General features: G+C 48.4%; 1 protein-coding gene across 1 annotated transcript in view; it reads right to left on the bottom strand.

The window, feature by feature from the left end:
• dre4 (SPT16 homolog, facilitates chromatin remodeling subunit dre4) overlaps positions 1 to 13,291 on the bottom strand; it is a 124,799-nt gene that overhangs the window by 57,718 nt on the left and 53,790 nt on the right. The window contains exons 11-12 of the mRNA XM_037427774.2: positions 12,133 to 12,198; positions 11,966 to 12,079 (exon numbers count right to left, since the gene is read on the bottom strand). Of these exons, the coding sequence (XP_037283671.1) occupies positions 11,966 to 12,079; positions 12,133 to 12,198 (180 nt within the window). The remainder of the gene's footprint in view (positions 1 to 11,965; positions 12,080 to 12,132; positions 12,199 to 13,291) is intronic.

Below are 13,291 nucleotides of genomic sequence, written 5' to 3'. Positions count from 1 at the left end.
TGCCAGACTCTGCCGCTTGCTCAAAAAGGTTATGACGACAGTAGCAAGTATATCACTTCGTACAGCCAGCGCAGAGCACGTCAGGCCAGCCGCTGCCTGTACTGCTCGCATCGCGATTGATGGCCTCATCTATGTCGTTGATTTACTAGTTTTGGATTTGTGCTCCCATGACCTCATTTTGGGTTGGGGCTTTCTCTCCGCTAACAAGGCAGTCATCGACTGCTCTCGCGCTGAGGTAGAATTTAAAGTGTTTGGCGACGCGCCGTTAAATGATGCTCTTGAAACCGGGGACAAACTATTTGTTGCTGAAGACGTCATCATATCGCCGCACCCTTTCGCCCTTACCATGGTATCTTGCAACTCGCTCGCCGAGTCGAGTGCCCTTTTCACGCCATCTGCTTTTTTCGTTCGCCGCTACCTTATGCCCTTCTAGAACTTCATGACGGCGTCAGCAGACTGCTCATCTCGAACCTCTTGTCATGTCCTGTAACACTACTTCGGGGTGAGTGCGTCGGGTGGGTTTACAGTCTGGACCCTTCTGCAATTTTTGACATGTCGACTGGTCTTTCCGCCAAACACGAAGTCGCCGGAATGACTTGTGCCTCTTCGCCGCAGACTACTAGGCCTGACGTACTCAGCAGCTCCATCGCCGACACGTTAACCATTTCGCAACGTGCTCAGCTTCTACGACTGCTGGAGAAGTTCCGCTCTTCCTTTGACTGCCAGCATACTCCCCTCGGCCGCACGTCTACTGTGTGTCACTGCTTCAATACGGGTACCAATGCGCCATTGCGTCAAAGACCCTATCGCGTGTCCGCAGCCGAGCGCCAGGTTATCGATGACCAAGTAGCTGACATGCTCAAGCGTGGCGTCATCCAGCCTTCGAATAGCCCTTGGGCATCTCCAGTCGTTCTCATTAAGAAGAAGGACGGGTCAATTCGCTTCTGTGTTGACTACCGTCGTCTTAACAAAATAACTCGAAAAGACGTTCATCCCTTACCGAGAATCGACGATGCCCTTGACTGCCTCCAAGGTGCAGAGTACTTCTATTGACCTACGGAGTGGCTACTGGCAAATCCCTCTGGCACCTGAAGATCAGCCTAAGACGGCCTTTGTCACACCTGATGGCCTTTACGAATTCTGTGTCATGCCTTTTGGTCTTTGCAGCGCGCCCGCAACATTTGAGCAGATGATGGATAATCTTTTGCGTGGCCTGAAGTGGAAAACATGCTTGTGCTACTTGGATGACGTAGTTATATTTTCACCAGATTTTCCAACGCATCTCCGCAGGCTAGATGAAGTACTGCAGTGCCTAATTGACGCCGGCCTTCAGCTCAACCTGAAGAAATTTGGCGCAAATCAGCTCACCATCCTCGGCCATGTTGTCTCTAAAGACGGTATTCTTCCTGACACCACCAAGCTTCGGGCAGTTGCAGAGATCCCCAAACCTGCGTCTCTGAAGGATCTGTGCAGCTTTCTTGGCCTCTGCTCCTATTTCCGTTGCTTTATTCGGAATTTTGCGATGATCAGCGCCCCCTTGACTGAACTTCTGCGCAGTGACTCGAAAAGTTACGTTTGGTCACCCGCCTGTGACGATGCTTTCGAAAAGTTGCGCCGCCTGTTAACCCCGTCGCCAATCTTGCGTCACTTTGACCCGACTGCTCCGACTGAGGTACACACCGATGCCAGCGGTGTTGGACTCGGCGCAGTGCTCGCGCAGCGCTAATCGGGATTCGTGGAGTACGTAGTCGCATTCGCAAGCCGTACACTCACCAAAGCGGAAATGAACTATTCTGTGACAAAGAAGGAGTGTCTGGCAATTATATGGGCTCTAGGTCATACCTATATGGTCACCCCTTCGACGTAGTCACTGATCACCGTGCGCTTTGCTGGTTATCCACATTGAAAGACTCCTCCGGCCGTTTAGCTCGCTGGGCTTTGCGGTTGCAAGAGTTCGACATGCGTGTTGTCTACAGGTCTGGTCGTCGTCACACTGATGCCGATGCCCTATCACAATAACCTGTGTCCTCCGAAAGCTCTGCATGTCTATCGGCCGTGGACGAAATGGTTGCGTTCCGAGAAAACTGCGACATGGCGTCTGAGCAACGTAAGGATGACTGGATCAGCACTATTCTGCGATTTCTTTCAAACCCGTCGACTTCTCCATCTTCTCGAACGTTGCGCCGTCAAGCGGCTCACTTTGAGGTCCGTGATGGCCTCCTTTATCGCAGGAACTACAAGTCCGACGGCCGAAAGTGGTTACTCGTCATTCCACGCCATCTTCGTGCTACAATATGTTCAGCTTTCCACGCTGACCCTCAGTGCGCACATGCGGGCATCTTGAAAACATACGCTCGGCTTTCCTCCTGGTTTTATTGGCGAGGCATGTACACCTTTTTGCTCAAGTACATTCAGTCACCCACAGTGCCAACGACGGAAAGCTCTGTCTCATCATACCTCTGGTCCGATCCAGCCAATCCCTTGCCCAGCCAGGCCTTTTGACCGAATTGGGATCGATCTGTACGGGCCTCTTCCATTCACGGCTTCCGGAAACCGTTGGATTGTTGTCGCTGTCGACTATTTGACGCGATACGCAGAAACAGCCGCTTTGCCTGCTGCCACAGCACGCGACGTATCCTCTTTTCTCCTGCGGAACTTCATTCTCCATCACGGCGCACCGCGTGAACTTTTCAGCGATAGAGGACGTGTATTCCTCTCTGAAGTCGTCAACACACTCCTTGCCGAATGCCGTATCATTCACCGGACTACCACAGCCTACCATCCGCAGACGAATGGCTTGATGGAAAGATTCAACCGTACCCTAGGGGACATGATATCAAAGTATGTTGCCTCAGACCACTCCGATTGGGATCTCATTCTCCCTTTTGTGACGTACGCATATAACACTGCTCCACAGGCAACTACGGGCTTTTCGCCATTTTTCCTGTATTATGGCCGAGACCCTTCCACCACACTAGATACCATTCTACCCTACCACCCAGATTCCTCCGAGTCTACGCCTATCTCTGAAACTGCCCGCCGTGCCGAGGAATGCCGTAAGCTCGCCCAGTCATTTACAACTGTCGACCAATGGAGACAAAAGTCTCGGCGTGACGATAACCAGCCATACCCTAACTTTGTTCCGGACACTCTTGTGTGGCTTTGGGTTCCCGCTGTGCCTACAGGCCTTTCCTCGAAGCTTGTTTCAAAATACCAGGGACCCTACCGCATTGTCTCGCAGACCTCACCTGTTAACTACATCGTCGAACCTGTTACGCCATCCACAGACCAGCGCTTTCGGGGTTGTGAAACTGTTCACGTACAGCGGTTGAAACCTTATTACGATCCGCTCGTACTCTGCTCACCGTGACTCGTCAGGATGGCTCATTTTCCGACGGGGGACGAAGTGTAGTGAAGAGGAATGCCCACTACTAAAGTGACATCGACACGTTGGCGCAAGGCACGAGCTAAGACTGCATGGTTGTTGCTGCGACGCTGCCCGTACACCCGGCCAGCTCTTGCTGCTTTTGTACAGACGCTGATACCGCTTTTGACCTTGCATTTACATTATAGAAGTTTGATGCGTGTACTGGGGTGGGTGATGAGCTACATTTCGAAGTGGTAGGAGGTTAAAATAGATTAGAGGTAGTTGACAAGAGATTAATAATTGTCATGTTACGTGAAAATGGCGCTAATCCCTCAACAGGGCCCTTGCTTGACCTCAAGGGCTTGGAGACATGCGCCTCTTAAACCTACCGCAGCAGCAGCCTGAGAGGCTGAGCTATGGAACTTTTTGGGCAATAACACGCAATGTTTGAGCGTCATTTAAAAATCCTAATATCGAGCCTGTGCTGAATAAGGGGTCTCAGCCAAGGAATAGCACTGGGTGTAGTGGTATATTCTGTTTATACGCCAGGGGAAAGTACTTTTTTCTTAGTGTGTCAAGTCTCCGGCATTCCAATAACGTGTGAAGGACCGTTAGTGTCTCGCCACACACACATTGCCAAGGAGCAGGTGGGTGTACGTATCGTATGTATGGTCTATTCTTAGTCGGCAGAGCGTGACCTCAATGCGTTGCACTTTACTACAAGGAGGCCATTTTCCTATTTGTGGTTTGACTAGGTGAAGTTTGTTCGAAGCCCTAGTATTCCACAATTGCTTCCAGTAGTCCCCCACCTTTCTACGCACAAATGCTTTAAGATCTAAGGCAGGAAGACCTACAGAAAGGATATAGATTCCGTTTCTATAATAGTAGCCATTCTGTCAGCAAGAACATTGCCTTCAATGCCCCTATGGCCAGGAACCCAGCACCCGATTGGCCAAGTGGTGTTTCTGGCATCTGCTTTTTCATCGCGACGTGCACGGACATGTGCCATTTTGTCATGGTGCTGTCGACTGCCTGCTGCAGTAAAGAAGTTCCTCACCGCACTGATTTGTGAAGCGGGTGTGGCAATCGTTCGTTCACTGTGAACTTCAAAAACCCCACTATCACTCAAGACAGAGAAGATAGCAAACTCGCTGCGTTCAACGGCGGTCGCCGAGTCACTGGTGTAGGCCTAACTCACGTACGAGCCTGTCGGTTGTCGCTGAAATAACGTCGCTGAAAGTGGCAGTGTTTTGGAGCTTCAACAGTTACAGGACGGCAAGTAAAAAAGCACAAGTGAAGCTACGAGAGACAGCAATCTTTGGAACGATGGGACGGAAGCACAGTCTTATCGCTAAACGCACCGATGCCGCGGGTTCCCCCCATCTGACGTGAACTGCGTGACGGGTCGCCCGAGTGGAGTTCGCCACGCGTCGGCAAACAGCAGAAAATCAATCCGTTTACAGTGAACGTGCTCGCTGCCTTCACAATGAAGGCTACTGGCAACAGGTAGAGTGCTTGTAACGACGCGTCCGCAACGATGAACGAATTGCGCCGCGGCCTCCACTCAAAAGTGGCGATCTTACGTGAAACGGAAACTAACATCTCGCTGCTCTTGGAGCCTTGAAATAGATGAGCGAGTGCACGAGTTCGGTCTGCGACATCAACAACTCAATCTGGACAAGCAGGAAAACTGCTTTGTTATAGGACGGATAGCGGATTGCGCACGCACATTCGTCGCACATAGGCGTCACCAAACTGGTAAGCGGACTAATTGGCAGACGAGCCCAAGGTGACCGCATCAGCTCGCAAGTGTGCCTCTGCGGAAAACATGCAGCGGGCATTGAAAAAACGCCATTTAGGTGACGCAAAACAGGACTACATGCCTGGTGCCTACTGAGAAAGCTGAATTTGCAAATCATTGTGAATAAACAGCTTTTCCATGCTACTGTCTACCCAAAATCGACTTGTCTTTTTGCATGATTTCTCAGGATTCAAATTTTGCTGCAGTTGCAAACTTGCTTAAAGATATCTCCGCCTCCAGAGCAGCTAGGACTGTCATTTTCTTTGTGACATGTAGCTGTATCTTCAGTTTACACAACGGTAGGTGTGAATTATTAAGAACTTCAAAAAATTTAATTTTTGACAGAAATTGGAGCATAAAGTGGGCGTGTCTGCAACACTGAAGTGTAAGGTGCGACAAACCTTGCTAAAAGTATCAAATAAAAAAAAGCACCCCTACTGTTGTGTAGCTTACGTTCATTAGTATACAGGCATGTGCCAATAGTAGCTCTACAATACAAATTTCCTGACTCATTAAACTGGCAAACAATAGGTAATTAATTTTAAGATATACTAATTGGTTTAGAGGAACAGTAATAGCATTCTTGAATTCAACATCAAAAACTTAATCTCACTGTGAATTTTCTTTACAAACGCATGAAAATATTTGACATTTTGTCTCAAGTACAGTGTCCCCCTTTAACTATAATCCCATTTTGCTCTTTCCATCCGTTCAATAATCCTGCCTGGGAATACACTCAATGTAATGAGGTCATTGTCTGTCACTACACCACGAATCGTATTCATTGATTTGTGTGCCGTCACAGTTATAGGGATATCTCTGAATTTCTCAAGTCTGGCAAGTTTCTCATGTTGAGATTTACAAAATATCTCAAGAAGATCTCCGCTTGGCATTTTACTTATTTTATATTCTGGTCCTAGTTTTTCTCGGAAGCATTTGGCAACAAGGAAAGGCGAGACACATCTCGCTGACTTGTTGGTTTGCTCGCTGTGAATTACATGATACGGGGGGAAATTGTCTTTATACGACGCGAAAAAGCTTGATGTCACTTCGGTGCGCACTCTTTTGAGAGAGCGATCAGAAAGTGGAGGAAAGGGAGTACTCATGAAATGTGTGATGATTCAGCAGCTATGGTAGCCACCCACCATTGAACCCAACAAGGGGATGCTACAAGGTTCGGGTAACACATGTAGATGCCAGCTATACATAGCTGCTATAACCCAATATAATATATCCAAGGCTGGATATAGAACACAAGGTTAACCCGGGCCGCCTATGAAAACTGGGAAGCAACTGAAACGATTAGAAGACAAGACAGCAAGGAAAGAAGATAGGAAAGAAAAAGGTGGGAGAGGGTGGATAGGAAAAGGCCACCGCCGATTTTCCCTGGGTGGGGCAGCCCAGGGGTGCCGTCGGCGTAAAGCCGGGACCAAAGGGGTGTGTTGCCTTTGCCGGGGGGCCTTAAAGGTCCAATCACCCGGCGTCAGCTCAATCCCCAGGATCCCCTTTTCCCAGGACATAGCTCAGCCCCACACGGCTAGGCGTGGAAGGGACTCGAAACCTCCCCGTTAGCTCAGGTGTGTGGTGTTGCTACACACTAAACGCCTGCTTGCACAGACGCCCCTGCAGGGCTTGAAGGTCGAGTACTGACAGCGGCTCGTGCAGCTGATTTCAATGAATATAAGGATTGGGAACAATGAGCCCATCAATGTCAGGCAGGCGACCGAGATGGTGACATGCCCATGGTGGTCGGTGTCCCAGACTACAATTGGAAACTGCTGGCACAAATCCGACCTTTCTCCAATGCAGGATGCAAATGAGCAAGAACAGCACGACGAGGTCAGTGAGCAGGAGGAAGAGAACGGTGCAATCATTGACTCTGGAATGTGGACAGAGGTCTGTAAACAGCTGGACGTTTACAGTGGTGCTTCATTTGAGTACTATGTGCAGTGTGACAGGGATCTTGTCACTTGTACAGAAGTATCTGATTAAGAAATTGTTTCAAGTGTTACTGTGGAACCAGAAGAAGAGTGTCACGAGGAAGTCGTAATGACCAAGGTTGGTTCAAATCCTGTAACTTTAGCCGAGGCAGTAGAGTATGTTAGAAAGTTGCAAGACTTCGTGTCTTAGCAACAAGCTGTGCCAGAGGCACTGCACAAAAACCTTAACTCTCTGGAAAGCTTTGTCTCTTGTGATTTAAGGGCACCAGTGCAAATGAAAATCACAGATTTCTTTTCAAAATAACTTAAATTTCACACTTTTGATTCTAATGTCTACTGTGCCCAATGCTGTTCGATACTCTAGTGAATATTCAGTTTAGTGAACTTTCAGTTAAATGAACTATTTCCTTGGGTCCCTTGAAGTTCACTATATTGAGAGTTCACTGTACAGTGAAACCTCGTTAAACCGTACTTGGCCGGAGATCGGCAAAAGTACGTACTGAACGGTAGTACTGCTTAACCGAAATAGCGTCAGGTCGCTCACTTACCTGTCAAAAAAAGAAACCTTCAGGGAGTGCGATGAAAGAACAAAAAACGTGCAGTAATTTATTAACTTCGCGTTACAAAGTCTGTAATCTTCATTTGACGACGCGGCGGCCTAGCAGCAACGACGGCGGCCTAGCAGCAGCTCACTTATGCTGTGAGCCAGCTTTTCCGCCAGCCCCCTCTTTTCGGCAAATACCCGCATGACGCTGACGCAAAGCGCAGCTTCGGCCACTGTCGGACCTGGATCACGCGTGTTGTCACTTTCCACGTTGTCCTCATCACTATCATTTGGCGACATTTCGACAACCGAGGCAACAATGGCTTCGGCGGACATGTCCGGAGATGTCTGCACATCGCTGTCTGCGTCTCTGAAGTCGAGGAAGGAAATGCCTTCCGTAACGCCCTGCCGCGGGTTAAGGGGGGACGCGGCACTTCGGGACCGAAAATCAGCCAAAAAATCGAGTTTTCGCGGACCTTCTTTTCGCATTCCCGACATCATTGCGCACCTATTTACAAAATTTTATAGCCGAATACCATCAACTTTTATCGTTATTCAACTTTAAAAAACCGAAAACGGGCGTCCTGCCCTATAAATTGAGGGCGAATAGCGCAGGTTTCGGCTCTACGATACGCGGGAACTACGCGCTCGATCGGCACCATTTTGGTCTTGTTTGAAAGAACGCGTTTTCAGCTGTTTTTTTATTCAGGAAGCAACATTGAGCGTTTCCCCGGCTCGAAAAACGGGGCCTCAAAGACGAAGAGCCGCACTCACTGCCATTGGCTAAACGGCGCACGTGACTGAAATGGCGCTTTCCGGTTGGCTGGAAGCTCGCGGCTTGCGCCTGCATACGCGACCCGACGCCATTTTGAAAGGGTTACCGCTGTGACGCCTCGAAATCGGCAGAGCACTCTGAAGCTTCTGATCGTATCGCCATGCCTGGTAACGCAAAAAAGTATCGGACCGTGCACGCATTTGGTCGCAGGAAACGCAAAGGTCGTGGGAGAAAGTCTACGAAGTCATCAGAGCCCTTGGTTGACTCCGACGAACGATGTGTCGACGCTCCGCGGCCGTTCAGCGATGGTGCGACCGAGCGCGTTGCCTCCGACGACGATGACGGTGAAGCGAACTCCGGACGACTACGAATCGACGCCAAGGTGGTGACAAACGCCGAAGTTGAAGAAAATCATGCCCGGGAGAAAGCGACGCTCGACCGGCTTTCATCGGCGCCAGCAACTGCACGGAAAATTGACTTTTTCACCGCGAATTGTAGCGAGGCAACCGCACAGGACTCGGACCACGCTGCTCCTTATCTGCTTATGCATCTAGATATCCTAAACGCGATAATGGGTGCCTTGTGTTGCAAAGCCTGCCACGGACCGGCTACGATCGTCAGAGGGGATCGGGACTACGGACTTGCCGTGAAAGTGCTAGTGCAGTGTGAAAGGTGCGGCGAGATCGCGAATGAATGGACTTCGCCCCGCGCGAACGGCACGAAAACGTGCAATCCGTTTGAAGTAAATCTTCTCGCTTCGAGGGCGATGGTGGCTACCGGCAACGGCCAAACGAAAATGAACGATATTTTCGCAACAATGGGCATCTCACACCGCGGTATGCACCACAAGACGTTTCAGCGGCATTTGAAGAACACGCTGGCACCCGCTGCAACGCGAGCGGCTGAGTCCGCTATGAGCGAATGTGCGGAAAAGGTTAGAACAATTTATGATGACTTGTGCTTCGGCCACCGGGGCAATATTGCCGTTAGCTACGACGGCACGTGGAAGACGCGAGGCCATTCTTCCCACATCGGCGTGGGCACAGTTATCGAATTATTTAGTGGCTACGTGTTGGACTACGTCGTTCTTTCCAACTTTTGCCTAGGCTGCGAGGTGGGCCCAAAGCCTAGTAGTGAGGGCTATCAAGAATGGAAGGCTAACCACAAATGCCAAAAAAATACGAACAGCAAAGCGGGGCGAATGAAAGTGGAGGCGGCTCTAATTCTATTTCAGAGGTCGCTTGAACGCCATGGCCTGCGCTACACAACTATGCTGTCTGATGGAGACTCTAGGACATTTTGCGCCATACAAGACGCCAAGGTGTATGGTTACATTGACGTGCAGAAGGAAGACTGTATTAATCATGTACAGAAACGGATGGGCACCGCATTGAGAAACCTGGTGAAGAAACAAAAGTGCGATGGGAAAAGAGGCCTTGGTGGGAAAGGCAGGCTCACAGGTGAGCTGATCACCAGGCTGAGCACATATTATGGCCGGGCTCTGAAATCGCATGCAAGTGACGTGGGCGAGATGGAAAAGGCTGTGATGGCCACATACCGCCACGTCACCTCCACTGATGAATGCTCGGACCACAGTCTGTGCCCAGCTGGTGAAACTTCATGGTGTCGGCACAATGCCGCAAAAGCAAAGGGTGAGCCCGACCCCAGGCATGCCTACAATCTACCGAAAGACGTGGCAGAGGCATTACTACCGGTTTATACCCGGCTTTCGGAAAGAGCCCTGCTTCAGAGGTGCGAACGCGGCAAAACGCAGAACTCCAACGAGAGCCTACATTCGGTAATCTGGAGTTTGGCCCCCAAGGAGCACCATGCGTCCCTGTTCGCTGTTGAAGCAGCTGTTGCAGAAGCAGTGCTGCGCTTCAACACGGGCAATTTGAATTCTGCAACGGCAATCTTAGGTGAAATGGGCATGAATGCGACAAGTACTGGTGCCAGGAGAGCGAGAGAAAAAGACCACCGTCGCAGCATTGTCTCCAACAAGAAAAGAACAGCCTCATTGGAACTCCGGAAGCTAGTGAAGAGGAGGCATGAGCACAGAATGCATTCAGACTATGCTTCTGGTGCGTTTTGAGGTTGTCTTGTTGCATCTTCTGCAATAAAAATGTGTGCCCACGTTTTTTCTCGATTTCTCAAAACGACAATTTTCATGTGCTTCCCATTATGCCGGAGCAATATCTCTTGTTCTATCTGGGTTATCATTACGATTTCTTTTTTGTTTCGAAGATAAATGCAGGGGATGTGTCGTAAAGTAAGTTTTATTGTAATAATTTTTGGAGAAAATTCTCTAAATGGATCTTTTGTTTCAAGTGTAGATGGGGAAATTTTTTATGTCATATTCAACATCCCACAACTTTGCTTCGAAATAGCCCAGAACAATGATTTATACTTTATTGCACACTGTGAACATACCGAATTGGTTCTATAGGTTGCACATCAATATCCAAGTTACAGTTAATTAGCTAATTAGGTCTTAATTGAAAAAGTCGCAGTTCATTATATCTTTAAAACTAATTGTCACAGCAAAAAAAGAATTAGATTTTTGAAATCAGCAGTAAAATCTACATCGGCTCTCCAAATTTGACTGAGGTACTCGCAAAAATAAAAGAGTTTTTGGAAGGTGTAGCATCCCCCCCTTAACAGCAGGTCCTTTTCGCGTGCCAGTGCCGATTTTTTTCGTGCCACTTTCAATAGCACGAATTATGTCCAATTTCTCCTCTATTTTCAGCACTCGATGCTTTTGTCCGATCTTCGGCATGACGCAAGTACGAAGCAGCACAAGCACACATACACAACACGTGAACAACGACGCGAGAGCTGTACGGCACGGATCAACCAGAGAACACCTATGAGCGGCACCAAAGAAACAAAGAAAGCAAAGCAAACGCACAACGTGTTTTTGCAAAGCGCCATCGTGTGAACAACACCAGAAGCCCAGCCGGCCGAGTGCTTCTTGTTGCAGAAAAATCCAAGAGATGGCGCTCACTAACACAGCCGCCATCATCATCAACACAAACAAGCGAGGCGTGTTTCAATCTCTGGAGCTTGCTATTCTGTCGGGACGCCAAGTGGGGGACGACATGCCACGGCGAGTGCGCAACGAAAATTGGAAAAACTACTTATTAACCGATACATACGCGATAAGCTGGTACGGCTTATGCGGATACAAAATGCATTATGTTCAATGGCTACCGAGTCGGGGATTTGACTTCACTACTTTTAAAACTAAACTACTGTTTACGCGGGTACGGTTTAACGAGGTTTCACTGTACTACTAAAATGCGGCTTTAGCAACATCCAGGGAGGTATATATGCCCTTTGTAGCAAAAATGTAGCAGCGGCTTCCACATTTTGAGTTCAGGAAGATACCAATGACAACATGGCACTTACCTAAAGAAGCACAGAAAATGCATTAGAATACCGTATGAAAATTCTTTAAAGCTGATGAAGCTACTTTCCACTTATATCTGTCAAAATGACCACAGGTTCTGGCTATCTTTCAGAGTGCAATATGACCTACCCTGAGCTTAGAGTCCAAGATTGCTGTTCTCCGACCTCCACGCCCCAAGATTGGCTCCTCTTGTTGTTTCTTGCCCTCCTTTTCCTCCTCCTCCTCCTCTTCATCGTCATCATCCTGCAAAAAAATTGAGCTTAGCCCTAACACTACAATTATAAAGCCGCTCTCACCTTGATGAAAATGGCAACGTTCTTCAGCCTTTTCTTGCTGTGTGTCAAAATCGTTGCTGGATGACCCTAAAGGCATAAAAATATCACTTAATTCAACAGAGTTCAAAATAAAATTACAGGGTTCATGAAACATTTAAATGTGTGTATTGCCTGCCAATCAATCATAGAAATAAGTTTTGCCATATTCCATGCTGTGTCTGATGGATCTTACTTGATGAACCTTGGCTCTACATTTAAATCTCGCTACAATAAACACCGGTCCAACAAAAAAATTTCTCGATTTTTGTATCTGTGGGGAGTTCACGAGAAACGTTTCTTAGGAATTCTTTTTTCCCCATGTATTCCCACTTCAATAAATGTTTCCTGTGTGCTGCCACATAAGGAATGGGGGCTTAGACAAATCTTATGGACACTCCACAATTTCTCATTGAGTTATGCCTTCCCCTGCAGTGTGGCCACATTGCGGGGGCATTGTCTATCTGCTGCACATTGTCCAGGATCACTAATTTTTCACCACTGCATGGGTAGGCAATAATAAAAATGCCCAAGAACTTCCACCCTATTTCTAACTTTACATTCAATACAAAACTACCGTATTTACTCGATTCTACCGCGCCCTCGATTGTAACGCGCACCCAATTTCCACGACGAAAAAAAAAAAAAAGTAAGACATCAATTGCAATGCGCATCCATTTTTCTCGCTGGCCCGCACGATCACACCACTCAGAAAAACGACTTCTTTCGGGAGCGTCTTTCACTTAAATATGAGGTACGGACGAAGCTTGTGCCCATCTGACGTGTAACAGAGCATTGCCGTCACTGTAGTTTTACCGTGGACCGATGTCAGCACGCGAACTTGCTTCGCCCCCTTCTTCTCGACAGTTGTGGTGCCAGGCATGTCGAAGTAAAGAGGTGTCTAATCGGCATTCCCGATTTGCCCAAGCAGGTAGCCGTTGTTGTGCCGCAAGTTTAGGACGAACCTCTGAAAACTGTGAAGCTTTTCATCGTACTCCTCCGCAAAACTTTTCGCACATGCCCGTTCACCTTCGGAGGGAAAAGCCTTTCCTATTCATAAAGTTAGTTAGCCAGCACCTGCTCGCTTTAAACTGGCTCTGCGTTAGACCTTTTTCTAAGGCTAGCTGCATAGCCCGCACTTGGA

Source organism: Rhipicephalus microplus, chromosome X (assembly GCF_043290135.1).
Source record: "Rhipicephalus microplus isolate Deutch F79 chromosome X, USDA_Rmic, whole genome shotgun sequence".
NCBI classification, from domain to species: domain Eukaryota; kingdom Metazoa; phylum Arthropoda; class Arachnida; order Ixodida; family Ixodidae; genus Rhipicephalus; species Rhipicephalus microplus.
Note: the sequence above shows the minus strand (reverse complement) of the source record. Positions and strands in the feature narration are given on the sequence as shown.